This window comes from Nannospalax galili, unplaced genomic scaffold, assembly GCF_000622305.1.
Source record: "Nannospalax galili isolate Female #2095 unplaced genomic scaffold, S.galili_v1.0 scaffold208, whole genome shotgun sequence".
Taxonomy (NCBI): domain Eukaryota; kingdom Metazoa; phylum Chordata; class Mammalia; order Rodentia; family Spalacidae; genus Nannospalax; species Nannospalax galili.
In genome coordinates this window covers 1,367,268-1,387,118 of record NW_008357998.1, presented here as the reverse complement: position 1 = coordinate 1,387,118, position 19,851 = coordinate 1,367,268, and the positions used below count along the sequence as shown (strand labels likewise).

The following is a 19,851-nucleotide window of genomic DNA, read 5'->3' as shown; positions in this document are numbered from 1 at the left end:
TGAGTAAATATTATACAACACATGAAACTTAGAATGTTCACTGTCTTTATCCTCACAATCATTGCCTGTTATAGTGTAGCATTCTGTTGATAAGAATACAAATATCTCCTGCACTGTGAATCCTACCGCTGCCCTTACCCACCAAATTGAAATGTGGACCTTCTGGTACCGTATTTGCTTGAGGGAAGAAAGCAGGGAAATGAGGTTCTCAGCCACACAAACAGTTGTTTTATTCCTTTTCTAATGTTGTTTGCAGTGTCTCCCACAGAAGAAGAAAAGAGTCCCAACGGGTAGGGAAATTGACAAAGGGATTCACTGAGCCTGAAGAACCCAGTGGTGAGAATGAGCTATTGAACCGAAGGCCAAGGGTCCTTTAGTGGTAGCTTGGCCATTTCCTGGCCTTTGGTTGCTCTAATGGGAAGAAGAAAGGGCAGCATTAAAGGAAATGGAGAACTTGGGTGATCTGGCCCTGCTTGGGGCGAGGGGGTTAGAGCCGGCAGGCAAGGTTGTAGCCTAGGTTTGAAGCCTCATGTGCAGGGAGTACTTTGAGAGACAGGGTCGTTTAAAAATTTATTATTTGGAAACATGGGGGTGGGGTGATGGAGAACGGGCTCAGCTGTGAACAGAGGGAGGAGGGGACAGCACGACCAACATGGATGGGAGGGTTCTTCGGGGTGGGAAGGGCAGCATGAGAGCTGGGCAGATGCTCTCATTCTGTCCAGTCCTTCTTGATGGCCAGGTTCCATTCCCAGGTGAGGTGGTCCTGTTTGTCATCATCGGTGAAGAACGACTTGTTGTGATACGTGCCTCGGGCCAGCATGCCCTTGGGAGCCTCTTCTACGGGAGTGAGAAACTCATATTCCTCTGGCCGAGGGCCATAGCTGCCAACCATAAATGTCGCTTTATCCACTAGGAAGAAAGAGAAGTCCGTGAGACAGAAGTCTGATAGAAAAACATACTGCAATGCATCGGAGTTCAAACAAAAGCTTGGAGGACAGCTCACATTGATGGAAGCCGAGAGCGAGTTTCCAAGCCTGGCTGAACATTGGTTTTACCTGGGGCATAGTTTCTTTTTCTTAAAACAGTTTTTTTTTTTTTTTCTAAGCCAGGTATGGTAGTGCACAACTCCATTTCCAGCACTGGGGAAAGCTGAAGCAGGGGGATCATGAGTTTGAGACTAGCTTAGGTGACACATGGAGACCTTGTCTCCAAAGACAGATAACCCCTCCAAACAGAGAGACTAAAGTATTTTAAAATATAAATTATGTTTTTTTTTTAAAAAAACTTTTTCAGACTGTGTCTTCCTGTAGCCCCAGCTGGCCTGGAACTCACTATGTAGACCAGGCTGGCCTCAAACTCACAGAGATCCGCCTGCCTCTGCCTCCCAAGTGCTGGGGATGAAAGGTGAGTGCCACCACGCCTGGCAAAATATGAATTACTTGTATCATAATATGATTTACTTTGCTATCTCCCCACAGCCCAAGGCTGTGGTTCAGCAATGTGTTCTGGATGCCCAAATTCAGTCTTTTAAAAAAGTTTTTAAGAGGATTCTGATTATTAAGAAAGCCGTACAGTAGTGCCTTAAACCAGTGGTAAGGACCATAGAGATGACACTGTGGCACATTGCACCATTAAGAAAAAAACCAAGCAGACAGACAGACAGGTAGACCAACAAGTGAAGGCCCAAGGTCTGGTCTCTGTCCTGTAGCTAACTAAACCTTATAAGATTTGAAGCCCCTTTCCTTCTTTGTATCACAGACTTTAAGGATTTCTTGTTTAGAAACTATCATTCGACAAACATATTAATTGCAGGGTTGCTGTAAAAGCTGGTGATCAGAATATGTAGAATTCACAAATGCAATAGTTGGATGGGAAGGAAAGAGTCCTGTAAATTGATCAAACATTTTTAAAAGGGAAAATTGGCAAGAATGGTAAAAATAGTTAAAAAAAAGGAAAAGAAAAGATAAGGGATTGGAGAGATGGCTCAGCGATGAAGAGCACTGGCTGCTCTTACAGATTTCTAGAACCCACATCTCAGCTAACAACCGTTTTTAATAATTCCACTCCCAGGGGATCCAATACCTTCTTCTGGCCTCTGTGGGCATTACATGATGCAAATGCACTTACACTCATGCAGGCAAAACACTCACACACATAAAAAGAAATAAAAAGAAATTAAATGAAAATAGACAAATTTACTTTTAAGTGAGCCACTGGCATGCATATATATATTCAGAACAGGTGGGGATTAGTAGCCCAGAGGTAGGGGGCAGTTGGCCTTTCAAGTGTTGCCAAGTTTGAAGGAACAGCTGTACACACGTCACAGGCTGCTTCTGAAGTGAGTCAGCTCAGCCTCTGTGCCCAAAGGAAATAGAAAATTGAGCAGGGTTTTCATGAGACCAGGTAGCGGAAAGGCCTGGCACCACTTCTCAGTTCCCCAGTCTTCTTTGGAATTGATTAATTGTTTGGTTCTAACGTTCTACAATTGTGTCAAATACTTTCTCCTGTCTCCTTTGTTAATTTAAGGGGCTACCTTGCGTTTCACTGTCCCTACCTCTGGCGAGGGGGGCCAGGTAGACCAGAAAGGACTGTAGTAGTGTCTGAGTTACCTCCCTGGCCAAGGGATGTCCAGAACCACAGAAGCATGACTATGTTGTTACATGTTTCAATCAGACTGCTTTTCTCAGTCCTAGAGAGAATTTTTTCCTATTTCTTTGTTAGGAGTTTGAATACATGTCCTCTGCCCCTCCTCTCCACAGTACCCCATCACCTACCACCAACATATAGATCCTTGGGAAGCTCTTTCTTGTCTTGGAATTTTCTGTTATGGTTTCACATTGTGCACTATGTCTTACTTTTGTATTTTTTGTTGTGTGTGTGCACGCCCATGTATATGTGCATATTTATATGAGTGCACATGTGCACACGTGCTCGTGTGTGTGCGTGTGCGTGTGTGTGCGTGTGCACGTGTGCGTGTGCGCGTGTGCGTGTGCGCGTGCGCGCGTGCGTGTGTGTGTGTGTGTGCGTGTGCGTGTGTGTGTGTGTGTGTGTGTAGTCTAGAGTTCAACCTCAAGTGTTGTTTCTCAGGTGCTGTCCACCATGTATTTTTTTAGACAGGGTCTTTCACGGGCCAGGAACTCACCAGTTAGGCTAGGCTGGCTGACCAGTGAGCTCCAGAACGCCTTCTGTCTCAATATTTTCAGAGCTGGGATTACAAGCGCACACCACTATGCCTGGCTTGGATTTTTTCACATGGGCTCTGGGGATCAATCTTAGGTCTTCAGGCTTTTATCCCTTTAGCTTTTCCGTGTTTGCTAAGAATTTTTATAACCTTTGCCTCATTCCAACTTATCTTGGTTACTCTTGTCATACATGAGTAATAAAGTTGAATTCCAGATTCTGAATGTTGAAGACCAGTGTCTTGTCTTGCCTGAATTTGGTATCATGAATGTTGGACCTAATGTCTAGGCCCGAGGTACCTGTTTACCTTTTTCTAGTGTGGGTATCTGTACCCTTTATCTAATTTTCGTAAGGGCTTATGACCGAAGATTGCTAATAACTAGGGGTGGAAATATCAGCAAGTAGTTTAGGGGAAGTTCCTTACCTTTCATCCCAGTCCGGTAGGTGTGCTGAACGTATTTCAGACCCGACACAATATCCTTGTTCACCTGTAGGTGGGAAGTCCCCAAGAAACTGAGATTAAACAGTCTTCATTTTTCTTGTCCATCCTGTCTAGCTAAGTCTTCTCTGAGGCTGAAGGGACTAAGGACTTAATCAGAATAAGGACTTATATAATCAGTGTGGTTGTGGAGCAGAAATGGGGGAGAGAGAGAATCACAACACTCAGTGTTGCAAAGGAAGGTTAATCATTGACTGCTGAAATATTATTGGGGTTATTTTTTAGGAGGTAGAGGAGTATTAATTAAAATGCTGTCTCAATATTCTTTATATTTCTTCTTCCTCAATGGCTTGAGGTATCATCCTTAGCCTTTTCTCCCACCAGTGAAAACACTGCCCTTGTCTCAGAAAAAGTTATAACAAGACCAATGGAAAATTTTATGTAAGTGTGTGAATATCATATCCTCAGAAATGAATCACCTAGCCTATGAAAAACAAACAACAGGGAGAATAGTGGTAATGGAAAATCAGGTCTAGGAGAGGGTTGTGTCTGCCGCTTAGCTGAGATTGGAGCCTCGAGGTGAGGTGACGGGCCACGCCAAAGCACCCTTTCCCATAAAGGATGGATGAAGTCCACTGGTACCTGGCAAGCATATTCAGGGTCTGTCTCAGGGCTTCACCTGACGTAATGCTACTTTCCCAAAACGTTCAATGAAAAATCCACTAGGGCAGAATGAAAATATCGACAGCCTAGCATTTGGTTTTCCATGATACATTTTACCTGGGCCTGAACTGGGCTGTCTTAATTTCACAGTGTCCATGTCTATATAAACAAATTAGAGAGGACATTGAGTCATTAGTTGAAGGGTTTGGGGAACCATTCAGCAATATGAAGAATTAAGGCCTCTTCAAATAACTTTTCCATCAATAATTATGGCTCCCTCTATGTGATGGCATGACAGTGGAAACCAATCTGCTAATGCGTTTCTCACTGTACTGATGGCAAGGTGGCAGAAGAGTGAGTTTGCTAGCTTGGATTCTAAATGGTCACTAGGTTAGTATGTATGAAAAAGCAATTAAAACCACGTAGAATCCGTTGGCGTTCTATTGGAGAGACTGTGATAAGATGAAGCTCAAACTTCCCAATTACTCTGACTCTCAGTGGTAGCTCATAGGGATATGATAAATGTACAAGTCTTCAGCTTGGGTCCAGTGGGAGATGTGTTCAGGTAGGAAAAGACTTGAGAACAGGAAAGGCTGTGGGGTAGTAATAAGAGCTTTAAAACAAGGCGTCTCCTGCTGATCAGTGCTTCATAGAAGAGCCATTTAGTATAAACATATTTAGGATGGATAAGAAGATGAATATTTATAATCCCCTCTTCTGGCCACATCCCCTCTCCTCTGGGTGTTCTACCTCAAACGCAGGAAGTTTTGCAGACATGGAAAAAAGGGAAGTTTAAGGAAGTCAGAGGTATTCATCTCCACAGGAGGCAGGGGAGTTAGAGTGTTGTAAGATTTAGGAAGAAAAGAGAAGAACATGGAGAGTCACAAGACAGAGGATTGTTGGGTGTGTAACTGGTATTATAGATGCAGGTTTCCTTGAACATTCAGCAAGAGACCCTTTTTATTCCTTGTGATCTGTTGTTTCTTCTAACTGTAGCTCCAAGCTGGGATGAGTCACAGGATGACTCAGCTTTCCCTGGGTTACATAGAGAGTGGATTTAATCTTGGTGAAGACAAGGGAAAACCTCTGAAGTGCATTGGGCTTAAAGGTTTCTTTGTGCCTTGATGTGCAACTCTGACCACCCTGGACCCCCATTTACAGCCTGTCTCTTGTCTTTCTATTCACATCAAAATGCAAGCTTTCTAAATGGACAATGCAATAGGACAAACGGTTAAATATTGGACTGATGTGGAAGCCATTCTGGGCATTTTAGACAGGAGGCTTTACCAACATCCCAGGTGCCCTAGTAATAAATAACAGGACAGGAAGCAAAGCCACCCACAGTTCAAGTGCCAGTTGAGTAGGTGTCAACAAATATTTACAGGATGAATTTATTTGTATATGGTGGAAAGTGGTTGTCCAGCCACCCTGAATCATGTCCTACACCCAGGGGAAAGATGGGCCCTGTGTGCAAATAGAGACAGCAGATGGAGTCTCCCTTGGTGGAGCCCTGGAGAACATGACTGAATGGGGATGAGAGACAGCCAAGGCAAACAAACCGTGAAATGCAAAACAGTGTGTTTCTCACTTGTTTTTAAAGTTAAGGCTACTTTTCTGGTAATTGTTACTCATTGGGATATACATCTGTTCATGAGCTGTCAGCTGAAGCCTTATTTAGTTTTGCTATTATCTGGTCACCAAATGTCACTGAAATTTTCATCCACTTTGTAAAGACCACAGTCTCTGGATTTGTATGATCACTGAGAAATTGGAGTGTCCTATTTTCTCTTTCTATTAGTTGAATCATTTATTTGTCCATTTCTTAGTATATATATATTCATAATCATCTACAATTTACAAAATCATATGAAATAGTGGCATGAAGGGGCACAAAGTTTTACCCTTGCCGTTAGGTGCTTAGATTGTGTAAGGAGGAAATGGCACAATACATGGTGGTGTGTGTTTTGTAGATGTATCAGGACTCCTCTCACAGAGACAATGACCTTATGGGTTTAAGTGATAGAGGGAGAGGCTGAGGTAGCTTGGCTGGGGAAAGGCAGGAAGCAAGGATGAATCTCCACAGGGAAAGTTTAAAAGTGGGAAACAGGCTATTCCAGACGCAGAGTGGGGCAAGGAAGAAAGAAACTACCACTAACAATAACAAAATACCAGCATAATAATGTAAAACGTGTAGTCATTGATCATGGGTAAGATTTCAGCTTTCAGGAAAAGATTCGGTACACATAGGAAAATACTTACTTTGAAGTTAATTTTGACTCTGTATTCAATACCTTCCTTTAGCACAAATGTTTCTTTTTTGAGGGCGTCAATATCCCCTGTAGAAGAGGATTTAGAAAGTTTAGTCTCTTCAAAAGCAGCTACAGAAAGAGATGAGTGAAATCTAAGGTTTAGAGCCACATTCTGAGCCCATTCTAGGTTATAGATCCCTGGAACCTTAATTTAAATAGTATTTGAGCTTCTGACCTCTATATACACAAATGAATCACACACACACACACACACACACACACACACAAACACATGCATACACATACATCGGCTGAAATCTTATAGCTCAGTTATTAAAGAAATATGGTAGAGGATTTTTCCTCCAAGTTTGATGTCAATGCCAAAACTATACACCATCATCACTAATTATTTATGAAGATAAATTTTCTTTCTGAACTTCTGATTTGTATTGATGAAGATAAACATTTTCTGTCAATAATAAAAAGTTTCAATCAACCATCCTAGAGGTGAGTTATCTTTTCAGTCTCTCTGTTGAAAATTGCATACATATATGTAGTCAGATGAAGAAGTGGATAAAGAAATGATTCTTGTACCTCAAACAAAGAAACATCAAAAAACCATGTAAGAGCACTAGCTTTTTGTTTTCAGAGATTTCATAATGCATATGGTCTTTTATAGCTTTATAACTTGTTTTTATTTTTAAAAATTATTCTAAATAAGATTTACTTTGAAGTTACTTCCATATCCGTATTTGCAATTTCATATTATTTTTATTAAAGAATATCATTTAAATTGTAAAAGCTTCAGGGTCTACAGTCCCAGGGTCTATCCTGATTCCTATGTTCTGGTTAGGAAGGTGACGCTCCTCTGTTCTTTCTTCCATGTAGTTCTGTATAATTTGACATTCAAATGTCTGTGTGTATGCATGTGTGTGCATGTATGTGTGCATGTGTGTGCATGTATGTATGTGTATGTGGGTGAATGTGTATATGTGTGTGCATTTGTGTGCATGTATGTATGTGTATTTGTGTAGTTGTGTGCTTCACACAACTTTAGGCAAGTTCTTTGCCTCACGAATGGATTATATGGATCAGATTTGGGTTTTCTCTGCTGTGAAAGGCAACAAAGACCAAGCTTTCCTGCAATATCGTCAGACCTTTCTGAATGGACTCCTCAGCACTAACTCAGACTTAGTCCTGCAAACTGACGGTAGTACTTGGCCACATTACAACTGGGTATAGGAAGATAACTGAGTGTGGGTGAGAGGGATGCTGCAGCATGGGGGGGTGAATGTGTGTATGTGTGATGTCTGCTTTACTGACTTCAGTTGAACAGGAAGTGTGTCTCCTCAGCCTCTGCTTTCCTCCCTGTGACAGAAACATCCATATAAGGTAAAGTGTGCATATGCCCGGTGAGAGGGAAGTTCCTTGCTTCTGAGTTCTGTGCTAGCGTGCCTTTTTTGCATCCATGGAGTTCAGTTTTGAATCTGGCAACACTTTCCCCCACCAAGGTCTACCTTGGATGCCCTCAGTTTGGCTTCATAACCCCCTTCTTATACTTCACAGGTGCCCGCTTTCCCTGTCTTTGCCCATCTCCTCAAGACCTGCCTCAGAAAAGGGCTTCGCCATTAGTCACAATGAGACAAAAGAAAGAAGCACCTTACTTCACAGGAGAAACTGTTTATGGGACAGAACCAGAACTATAAGCCTAAAGGATATTTAGCAGAGGATTTCCAGTGTTATTCAAGAGGTCTTGGGTTGCTCTTCCCCTTCCGCTAAGGTTGTAGCTGGTGGAAGACTAACTCTTTCTCTGGTATCAGACCGTATAAATATTATAACTCTGGAGGTACACAGCTTTCTTCTAGATATTTCTCCCTCCAGTCTTTCTGATAAGAATAGTAATTTTTCTGTTATCATGTGTAAATGAAAATGTAAAGTCAATATGACACAAGTAAATATATCAGAAGCATAAACTGAGGACTACAGGGATGGCTCACTGCTTGCCATGTAAGCATAAGGACCAGAGTTTGATCTCCTGATCCCACATTCAAACAAAAAGCTGGGCCTGGTGGCACACTTTGGTAATCTCAGCTCTGGGGAGGTAGAGACAGGCAGATCCCTGGGCTGGCTGGTCAGTTAGCCTAACCCCATCAGCAAGTTTTAGGGCAAATGAGAGACTGTCTAAAAAACAAAGCGAGTAGCATCCTGAAGAATGACAGTTGAGGCTGACCTCTGGCCTCCACACACATACACTCACACACATGAACATGCACACACCTACACATATATACACACAAGGTGCATACCTCCTAACTGCTCAATTAAATTGAATTTTTCATTGAAGGTAAGCAATGGGCACTCAAAGTGCAATGGCTTGTGAACTGGTCTTAGCATATATGTCTCGCCTTAATAGAGTGTCCTTCAGTGTGGACTAGGGGCAAAGGTCAAGTTTTGACTGTGACATCCTAAGCCCCTCTAAACAGAGATATGCCTGTCCACTTACCAGTAAGGTCCATGGTGATTGGTCCTGGTGCACTGTCACAAACAAGGCTAAGCCTGGTAACTGTCACATTGGGGACTGTTGGGTCTGCAGGGTTCAAAAGAAAATGTCAGCATGGGGAAAGGACATAGACATAGGGTGTATGCATTTCAAGGGTTGTGGAGAGAGACTATAAAGAGAAACTGACATCTCCCTGTGTAGCAATAGAAACGGAGATGGCAGATTTATCATGCTTGGTCTTGGTCTCTTTAGAAATTGCAGCAATGTGATTTCTGATTCAAGCACTTGTTGGCTCACCTTTATCATCAGTATCAAATATTGAGCAAGGCTCTGTGGGTGAGGTTCTCTACTCACTGGGCATTGCCTGTTTAAGCCTTGGTGCTATGTCTTATTCTCTCTCTCTCTCTCTCTCTCTCTGTAATGAATAATTAGGGAACAACTTTGAAACAGAGAAAATGTAGAAGCTCAGGGAGAGAGGGGCAAACAATGGCATGATAGTCTGGAATTCTTTCTAAATTCTCTCTATGGGTCATTTTTGCCTGCCTCACTTCTGACATGAATACTGTCTCCAAAAAAGACTTCCTTATGCAGTCTGTGATTTTAGGCAGCATGTGTAAAGTGTATCTCTCCCACCTAACCCTGTGGCCCTTTGCTTCTGGCCCTGGGTGATACCAGCACGTGCATCGCTGCAGGTTTTCCACCGGTGCCTTCCCCTTTCCCTTTCTACACACCTGCTACCACAGGAACATCCCCCAGCAGTGTTTTCTTGTACTTAGTTAGACTCTCATCATCTTTATCCATCTCCTGTAGCTCCTTTAGGGACTTCTGAGGGGGAGGCTTGTAGTTGAGCTTGCTGTCGAGTTCATCGTCACCATCATCCAGCTGTGGCTGCGGGTCCTTTTCAGTCATCTCGATCTGTTTCAGAGGATGATGGTGAATTAGCCACTTGAGCTGTTGGTGGTAGGTACCGCCCTTGTCTTGTTGGGCATCTGGAATCATCAGTGATTTTCAAACTGTTCCTCAACACAATCTCATTACACTTCATGAGATAGGTAAGATTTTCAGTCATTTCTCTGATTTGCCCGTATCTTTATAGGAATGGGCATCTTTTTCACTGAACAAAACTTCTTAAAAATATTTTATTCACTTGTGAGACAGAGAAAGGTGGATCTCTGTGAGTTTAAGGCCAACCTGGCCTACATAATGAATTCCAGGCCAGCTAGTGTTACAGGGAGACCCTATGTCAAAAAGACCCACCCCAAATTTAATTAATTAATTAATTTGTTTGTTTGTTTGTTTAGCATATGAGTGTATTGCCTGCATGTATGTAAGTGCACCTGTGTCATGCAATGTCCACAGAGGTCAGAAGAGGACGTTGGATTTCCTGGAACTGGAGTTACCGATAGTTTTTATCCACCATGTGGGTGCTGGTAATCAAACCTGGATCCTCTGCAAAAGCAGCCAGTGCTCTTAACTGCTGAGCCACCTCTCCAGTTCCTCACTGAATAAAATTTTTAAGAAAAATCTCACTTGTGAACAATACACTACAGTGAAGAAACATAGTACAAACGATTCCAGACAATGGCCAATCATTCTGTTGATTGGTTGACACGCCCAACACCCACAGTCTGAGTTATGGAGAGTTAAGGAGAAAGAAGCAGCTGTGGTCAAAATGGCTGGTTTCTTTTCATTAACTTTCTTTCCTGAAACGTGTGCAGTTCCTCACAGGTGATTCCTAAGGAACTTCAGACAACAGAAACCTGCCTGAGGTGTGTGAATGCTCCCCACCCTAAGCTGCTGATCAGTTCTTGAGGGCAGGCACTAGGTTCTAGGTTTTTCTTGAGTGTTCCATAGTACTTAGTAGTTCTTATAAATTTCATTGATTCATTCCGCTTTGTATCTAAAGATCTCATGCTCCTTTAACACGCTACCAAATAGAAAGGACTCTTAAATTTTTCTAGGAATAATTGGAAGTACTAGTAGGATTTCTATCTACCTCCCCTTTTCTTTGAGTCTTTGGCTAACCCTTCCATGTTTCCAGTGATCTTCTGCTCTGGACACAACCCAGGATGGCTACGAATGTGGCTCAACACAAAATGATAAACTGACTTAAAAGATTAGGATGTTTAGCAATTAAAATATGTTTTATTGTATTAGTTTTAAAATTATATATCCATGTGTGTGTCTATGTGTGGATTTGTTCACATGCAGTGCTGCAGTTACAGGCTTCTGTGAGCCACCTGACATGGGTGCTGGGAATCAAACTCAGGTCCTCTGGAGGAGCAGCTCGGGCTCCTAACCACTAGCAGCTCGGGCTCCTAACCACTGAGCCACCTCTCTAGCCCCTTCAGCAATTTTTTGTAACTCGACTGTGTGGTTCTCGAGAATGAACTTAATACATGACGGCATTGTGTCATAATGTCAAAAGGTTGGACATACCTGCAAGGTCTTATCTGAGTGGATCATGGACGATCTTTCATTATCACTTATATTTACCTGTCATATGTAAAAATGCAGAGGGGAAACGCACTAAAATTATCCATGTGTGAATGCTGATGACTGTGTGTGGGTGTCGACACAGGTGAAATGAGGATAAAAAGTGGAACCATCTACTCCCTCATTAAATCCCTGAGAAAACTGAGACCAATGGATTAAGAGAATCGTCTATGTTCACACAGTTGTGGACTCGGGCTCTGTGGCTGGAAGCAAAAGGAGAGGCTGCCAGGAGATGCCTGGGCAAGAATGTCACCTTCTGATCTCTTCCTGGCCACCAGCAGAGCCTTCATTTCTCTTAAGTGACACACCTAGAGGGTGTTATCTCTCCTGTCTTATTCAGAGTGACATTGTGAACCTCTGTAGAGTCTCCTAAGGGTGAAGATATTTCTGGTCCAAATCGGTTGTAGTTTTGAGTTTCAATGTTATTGTTATCGTAAATAAGTAGAAAAGTAATTTGGGAATGAAGGGTGGAAGGAGACAAGGATCTTCTTTAGCTCGTTATTCCTCATCCAGTGAAGTATCAAGCCTAACACTGTGAGCCTTGAGTAGCCCTGAAAGCAGATTTGCAAGGGCTAGGTCCACTTCCTGTTCAGAAAGGAAACATGTAGATAACTCTGTCTCAGATGAACAGTCAGCATCTCTAGAAGCTGAGACTCTAGAGAGCAGCAATGACCAGCCCAGCTCACATTCCAAACAACATTTAGAAAGAAATGAATAAACTGGTGCAGTGGGTGGCTGTCGTAAGGCCGAGGGGCAACTTAAGGACAATCTTTCAGGGGCAGATGGAGAGCAAAACTTAAGACTCATCAGATGAAGCAGACTGTCATCCGGTGGCCGTGACAGCCTAGAATGTAACCACAGTGGAGGCCAAATAGCCAATCTGATAGAGTATCAAGAAGGCTATTTACACAGATGAGGCCATCTTAGCTCCAAGGACAGAACCTTCTAGAATCTATCATTGGATTCTAACAGTTACTTGCTTAAAGCCTATCAGATAGTGACATTACGCCCATTCATTAGCTCAAGATGATCTCATTAACTTGCAAGAGTTGTAATTCTCCAGCTTTAGATTTCAGTTCTTAGAAAAAGAGAATAAGGGGCTGGAGAGATGGCTCAGTAATTAAGAGCACTGGCTGCTCTTACAGAGGACCCAGGTTCAAATCTCAGTACCCACATGGTGGCTGACAAGTGCCCCAAACTCCAGTTCCAGGGGATCCAATGCCCTCTTCTGGTTTCTGTGGGCACTGCAAACATGGGTGCATTTACATACATGCCGGCATAACACATACACATAAAATAAAAATAAATGAATAAATTTTAAAATAAAAAAAGAATAAGAAAAGGGGGGAGGGAGGAGATGGAGGAGAGAGACTAGCACACAATTTGTAATTTAACTGTGTCACTATTGCTACAGCCTATTTATCTATCATCTGTGTTTTAACCTTATTATTAAATATGAGACAATATATTTTCATAATTCATTACAACTTATAGATGTTTCATAAACTGAGACAATTTTAAAAGACATTGAAGAGCAGAGGACAATGTACAGTTTCTGAAGTGCCAAAAGCAAGTTCAGAGCCTAATTAAAATAACTTGATAGAATTAGAGCATAAGAAACAAAGATAAAGGCCAGACAATCCAAGACTAGTTTACTCTGGAAGCTGGTGATTACAGTAATAACACATAAACTAAAGAATTAAAAAGGAAATTCTCAGGGGAAGGTCAGAGCTCGTTGGTGAGCACCCAGTGTTACAAAACACTTCATCTTAGTGCATACTGACATTTGATGTGCTGGTAAAGTGGAGGAGGGAATAAAAGTTGGATACTCCAGTCATACTACAAAGGCCCAGCTGGTTTGATCGCTGGTCCTCAATTCTTTGATAGATGACGGGGTTCTTTAAAAATCTGATAAACGGAGGCTTAAGAAACAGCTCAGCAGTTAAGAGCACTGACTACTCTTGCAGAGGACCCGGGTTCAATTCCTGGCACCCATATGGTGGCTATGAACTGTCCTTAACTCCAGTTCCAGGGAAATTGGAAGCCCTCCTCTGACCTCTGCGGCTTTGCATGACACAGGTGCACTCACATACATGCAGGCAATACACTCATACACATAAAATAAAAATAATAAATAAAAATATTTTTTAAAAAATCTGATAAATGGGGCTGGAGAGATGGCTCAGCAGTTAAGAGCACTGGCTGCTCTTGCAGAGGGCCAGGGTTCCCACATGGCTGCTAATAACCATCCATAATTCCAGTTCCGGGGGTATTCAATGCCCTTTTCTGACCTCTGTGGACATTGCATGACATGGGTGCACTTACATATATGGAGGCAATACTGTCATACACATAAAATAAAATGAAATAAAATATTTTTCAAAAAATTTGATAACTAGCCAGGCGTGGTGGCGCATGCTTTTAATCCCAGCACTTGGGAGGCAGAGGCAGGTGGATCTCTGTGAGTTCAAGGCCAGCCTGGTCTACATAGTGAATTCCAGGCCAGCTGGGGCTACAGGGAGACCCTGTTTCATAAAGACCAAAAAAATTTGATAACTATCATGATCTTTATTTCAAGGAAGAAAAGAATAAAGCTATGAAACTGTGAAAATTGTCCAGAGATTCATGAACTCTGAAGTGCTTCATAGACTTTATCATGGTCCAAGATCTCCAAATTAGGAACACGACCTTGAACCTGTAACTTCCTGGTAACATATAACCCAGATGAGTGTTGCTTCCTTCCCCATGAGGCCCTGCTACAGCACTGAGACCGAACCTCAAACTCATGATTTGCATCCACCCAAAATGTTGGCTTCACAGAAGCAAAAGACATCGGGTGACATCTGTGTCTTGTGGGTGGGAACACAGAGCCTGGCAGTGCAGCATCTTGTAGTACGTCTATTTGATCTGAGATGCAGAACGGGCTCTGACATATGGGACATTTGGCTCTGGATCTGGGGCAATGAGCCCATGAGCAAATGTTCGGTCACTGAGGATCCTACGCATGGGAAACGGGGGACCACAGCATGCCATCTCTAGATGCTTCATTTTTCTCAGCCTCTGCCCACAGGTATCTCCTGACTTGTAGTTGTGTGTCAGCTAAGCTGCTGTTCAGTTCCATTACCTCATTTGTGCGTGTGTAAGAATGTAGGTGTTTAATTATTTAAAATTCATGCGAATTCTTCAAAGATGCTGCATTTTAAATTTTATGTAACTTACTTTTTTCTCAGATGCAAATCACTTTCCTTCAACCACACCCCTTTACATAATGAAGGACACCATAATAGCTGTCAATAGTTACTGAAGGCCTGTCGTGAGTCAAAACTTAGCAATGACATGTCTGGTGCATTCCATGAATTAGTTCATGGAATCATCAAGCACTACGAGGGAAACGCTGTTAGCTACATGTTACAGAAACAGAGATCAAGGCAAGAGAAAATATTAAATATAAGTCAACCTCAGGCCGGGGCATACTTATGTGGCCCATTAACACAATTCCATATGAGCCAAGTGAGGGCCATAAAATGTTAGAATCTTGAGGTTGTAGGAAACAAATCCCATTCCTGGTTAATTTTGTGAATCACCTAAAACATGTCTTGATAAAACATGGACCTTGAAGATGGTGGACCCCAGGCTCAAAGCCTGGCTCTGCAACTAACTTTGTCTAGTGCATAAGCAAATTATTAACCTCACTGAGCTTCAGTGTCACCACCAGGAACATGGGAATAACGTTTTTTATTTATGGTACTGAAAGAATGGGGAAAACAAGAAAATTTTAGGACTGTGCTGGCCAGTCATAGACGTTTAATAAATACTCATTCCTTTCCTTTTCTCCCTTCCTAGCCCTGGTATTATCTGTTTGGTGGCATGTGAAGCTTGGTCACAGACTGCCTAAATACCAAATGCTTCCCTTAGATATGAACAGGCCACATCCAGCCCTTCATCCTCAATATAGATTCTATTTCTTTGAGTAACAAGAGAACAGTAAAATGGGGTTATAACTATTGTATCTCTTTTGAAGTATCCCACATCAACAATTTAATTTTAGATTTTATTTATAGTTCCCTTGTCTGGCTGAAGCCAGAGATCAATCTGGATGCATTAGTGGATGCAGAGACCAGTTGATGGGGAGAATTCCCTCTGACACTGGAGGAAAATGTAGGGGAGACTGAACTAAGGTCCAGAGGCTGGATTTTCTGGGTGCTACATTGTACATCTGGACATGAGGATCAGGAGTATTTAAGTACTAGATAGAAGAGGCAGAGGTTAGAGAAAGGGAGCGTGTGTGTGTGTGTGTGTGTGTGTGTGTGTGTGTGTGTGTGTGTGTGTGTATTTGAAGGGGGGAGTGTCAGATGCAGGGGATTTCCAACAGAGCTGGGCTATCTCTGACAATTGCACGTTTCACAATTAATCAGTCTGTCAGCTTTGCTGCTATCTGGTATTGGGATATCTCGTGTTTGTATTAGGACACCCATAAGGCCCCTTGGTTGGTTCTGGAGGACCCCCTGGTCTTTCAGTATTTCTCACCACATGGAAGATTTGATCCTCCCTAAGTAAAAAAAAAAAAGGATGAGAGAACCCCATCCGGCATCTAATAGGAGCTTATCTTATGTGGCATCTGTCCAGAGGAGGGAGACATATTTCTACAAACAGAAATCTTTAACCTTTCCCTTTGTGAGAAAAACAGCATATTATTTCCTGCCTGTGCATTCCTAGCATGTTCTTATAATCTTGTTTCTGGTGCAAAAGGAGAGACGACTCACTAAACCACCACACAGTGAGTGCCACCTTGTGAAGCCATTCCGCTACCCTGTCAGAATCCATGCTAGATTTTTAACCAGCTTTGGTTGAAGAAACCAGAGGGTAATCAACACAGAACAATTTGTTAAGTGCTTATTGGATGAATGAGAATACTGTTATTTCAGGAGCAAGAAAGACCTGGGGCCTGCAACCATAGACCTGAACACAGGCCTCCAGGCAGTGAGGATACTGATCTATGAATAAAGTCACTCAGCCTGTAGAACTGGAGGAAATTTCATCCATAGACATTTTTTAAGGCTGGTAATTATTTTATTGTACCACTGTATGACTTTAGTCAAACCACTGACTACTTCTGAGCCTCAATAATCTTCTCATGTCCTCTCAGTGTGAAAATGTACCCGACTGGAGAGATGGCTCAGTGGTTAAGAACACTGGCTGCTCTTACAGAAGACTTGGGTTTGACTCCCAGCACCTACATGGCAGCTAACAACCATCCGTAACTCCAGTTGGGTATCTGACACCCTCTTTTGACCTCTGAGGGCATTGCATGACACTGATGTACCTACTTACATGTAGGCAATACACTTACACATTAAAAGAAAAAAAAAAAACGTTGAGTCTCTCCAATACCCAGTTTGGCACATGGACTGTACCAAGCCAATGCTGGCCGTCTTTTCTTGTGCTTAATTTTCATTCCCCAGGGCTTCTCCTTTCCGCTAGCTGAAGTTTGTCCCATATTGCATTCCCATAAAATTTCCTCAGAATAACTTTGCTCTTCTGAGCTTTCAGTGGAAACAGCACTTTGATGCCGTTCAGTGGAGACCCCTAGGGACAGACTCATGTTCTCCAAAACAGAGAAGGACCAAATTCCAACAGCTGGAAGATGTCCATGAGCTTTAGGTTGGCAGCCATAGTTATCCCTCTTGGGCTGAGTCTGTGCTACAGGGACAGAAGATGAGCTGTCCTCCTCTCAAAAAGAGTAAGGTGATCTTGTTACTAAGCCTGTGCTGTGCTTGGAATTGGGAGGGATACATTCTTAGAAATGAATGAGAAAGAGCAAGATGGAGATCCGCTGGGGACCAGGCCCAGCCAGCCAGCCACCACCGATCTCTTGATTCCTCTTGCTTCTGTGAGGATTTGATACACCAACCTTGCCTTCGAGCGGCCGTGTTCTTCTTGAGAACTGACGGCTATAGAGCCTCCTGTGAGGTTGGTCTACCTCCCTCACTTGGAGTGAAAAAACTATCCAGGGCTTCTCAGACCCATGCCACAAGCTACCCTAGGTCTAAAGTTTAGGACATGCTGGGTGGCAAGTCCACTGTAAAGGGAAAAAAGTATGTCAAATCATGATGAAAACACTTCTAATGGAGACCAAAGATTAGACCTTGACAGCGTGAAGGCCCGCTGACCAGTGTTTATAGCTGGGACCACTTAGATTCTTCTAGAATCTCTTCAATAATCTTTTTGGCATCTTCCACATTTGCTTTTAGTCCTCTCAGATGTAAAGGGCTGTTTTGTTTGGCGGCAGCAACAAACATGTTTCTTTGTGCCCATCCCACTGAAGGAATTTAATATTCAGTTTTTGCTAATGATAGGAAGTCTACCATGTCACAGATGAATAAATAACAGCCAGACCTATAGTATTTCCCCTCAGTAGTTAGATCCCCCTGTCCTCTAAGGAAGGACTTTAGTGTGCATACCTTTACAAACACCAGTCAACTCTTCAGAGGAAAACAGTTTAATATTTGACAGCTCTGAACCATATTTTTTCTCTTTTCAAGCAGTCTCTTTAAAGAGTGCTTCAAAACAGGAAACCACACATCTCCACCCCAGCAGAAGCCACCATCCACCAACGGGGTCCCTATCAGTTTGGATCTAAAGACTTTCTGTTCCTGAGCTTGGCTGAATTCCAGCTCCTACCCTGTAGGGAAACCCTCCAGCGCCCCCCTCCCCCAATTCCAGGTTTACCCAGAGCCCTTCTCCAGAACCCTCCCATGGTAGGGCACTCTGCCTTGTCCTCCAGCTTCTCTCCTGACTCTTTACCAGTCTCTGCTCTTACTTCTTTTCTGCAGACCGGTTCCAGCAGCTTCCTTAGCATGTTCTTATCACTAAGTTCCACTTAAAAGACCGCCGTTTTTAAAAACAGCACTACCTCCGCCTTCCAGGGAAGCAGTTTAGAGGTTTCCTACATTGCACTGTGCCCACCTACAGCCTCCCCGGACCCCAGCCATTTCAACTCACATTCAGGGCTTTGCCTGTCGTGTCTCTCTCCGGGGTGCCTCTGTCTCTCAACTCTGACTTCTGAGTACTGGCAGTTAGAACAGGAAGGAAGTTAGTGAGAGAAAAAAAATGTTTTAAACCTACTTGAAGAGGAAACCCTGGGCTGTCTCAAATCCTGTCCTTTTGCACTGCCTATCGTCTGATCAGCCAGCTCTGAGCAGCATTCTTGCAATTAATTGCACATGTAGGAACAAGCTAGCCCATGTGACGTGAGATGCATTGAGTGTACATGCTGGGGGACAGTCCCCTTAGACATGCGTGCTGTGAATAATTGTGTGCATGTGTCTAAGAGCCATAAGCTTGGGGAGAGGCGCACAACCCCAAAACAGTAGTAATAAATTCATATAGGCTTTAGAGTGCACCACCAACTTCTGTTCCTATAAAATCTCTGCCAATTTCTTTATTGGTAAGACTTTTGCTGGCGGTAAATTCAGAGTAGAAATTATGAATGCTAAATGTATATAGTTGGTGCTAAATTTAAATTTTTGTCCTTAGATTTTTGGAGCTTTGTTGGTTTTGATTTCAAGATGTAACTGATAGTGTACCACAAAGGATCAATTATTGTTTCTTAACATTTTTGATATTTTTTTTCCTTCAAATTAGACCAACGAAAGCTAAAAACAGTGCTTTTGTTTATACCTAGGAATGCAGATTACAAAAGAAAGCACAAGTTCATTAATTCATCATCTCCTAACTCAGAAATCTGTGAAAATTACACATGTTCTAAAATTGGCTTTGTCACATATTTGAGGAAATGTTTTGTGAAGTCATTTAAATGGGAGCAGGCTGCTGCAGCCATATCAGGCCATTTGAGGAAACCCTTTCAGAACACTGAAGTCTCACTTACTCTACACATTCCTTTAGCTATTGTCAATAATGCACTTTTATTTGTGCTGACATTTCAGAAATCAGTATTTATGTCAGTATGTTTAGCACTCGCTACCCCTGCAAATAGACTTGGAGAAAATGACATTTCTTCATCCAAATGTGCTGCATGTTCTTGAGTTTATTTTGTAAGTCATTACTGGAGACTATGTTTTGTCCCATGAGGGGTGGAACTGAAGTGAGGGGGGTGGGGGACACCAGAGTCACCTGGTGTGAGAAAACAGACTAACATAGAAAAACATAAAAAAGGAGAACAAGCCCGGTGTGGTGGCACACGCCTTTAATCCCAGCACTCAGGAGGCAGAGGCAGGCAGATCTCTGTGAGTTCAAGGCCAGCCTGGTCTACATAGTGAGTTCCAGGACAGCTGGGGCTATAGGGAGACCCTGTCTCAAAAAAA

General features: G+C 42.6%; 1 protein-coding gene across 1 annotated transcript; it reads right to left on the bottom strand.

The window, feature by feature from the left end:
- Positions 1 to 205: 205 nt before the first annotated feature.
- Positions 206 to 18,685, bottom strand: Arhgdib (Rho GDP dissociation inhibitor beta). Its single transcript, XM_008856037.3, has 6 exons — positions 18,530 to 18,685; positions 9,763 to 9,946; positions 9,035 to 9,118; positions 6,542 to 6,618; positions 3,605 to 3,668; positions 206 to 909 (listed from the first exon to the last, which is right to left on the bottom strand). Exons 2-6 carry the CDS (start codon positions 9,938 to 9,940, stop codon positions 710 to 712), a joined length of 603 nt encoding a protein of 200 aa, XP_008854259.1. The 5' UTR covers positions 9,941 to 9,946; positions 18,530 to 18,685; the 3' UTR covers positions 206 to 709.
- Between the last annotated feature and the right edge of the window lie 1,166 nt (positions 18,686 to 19,851).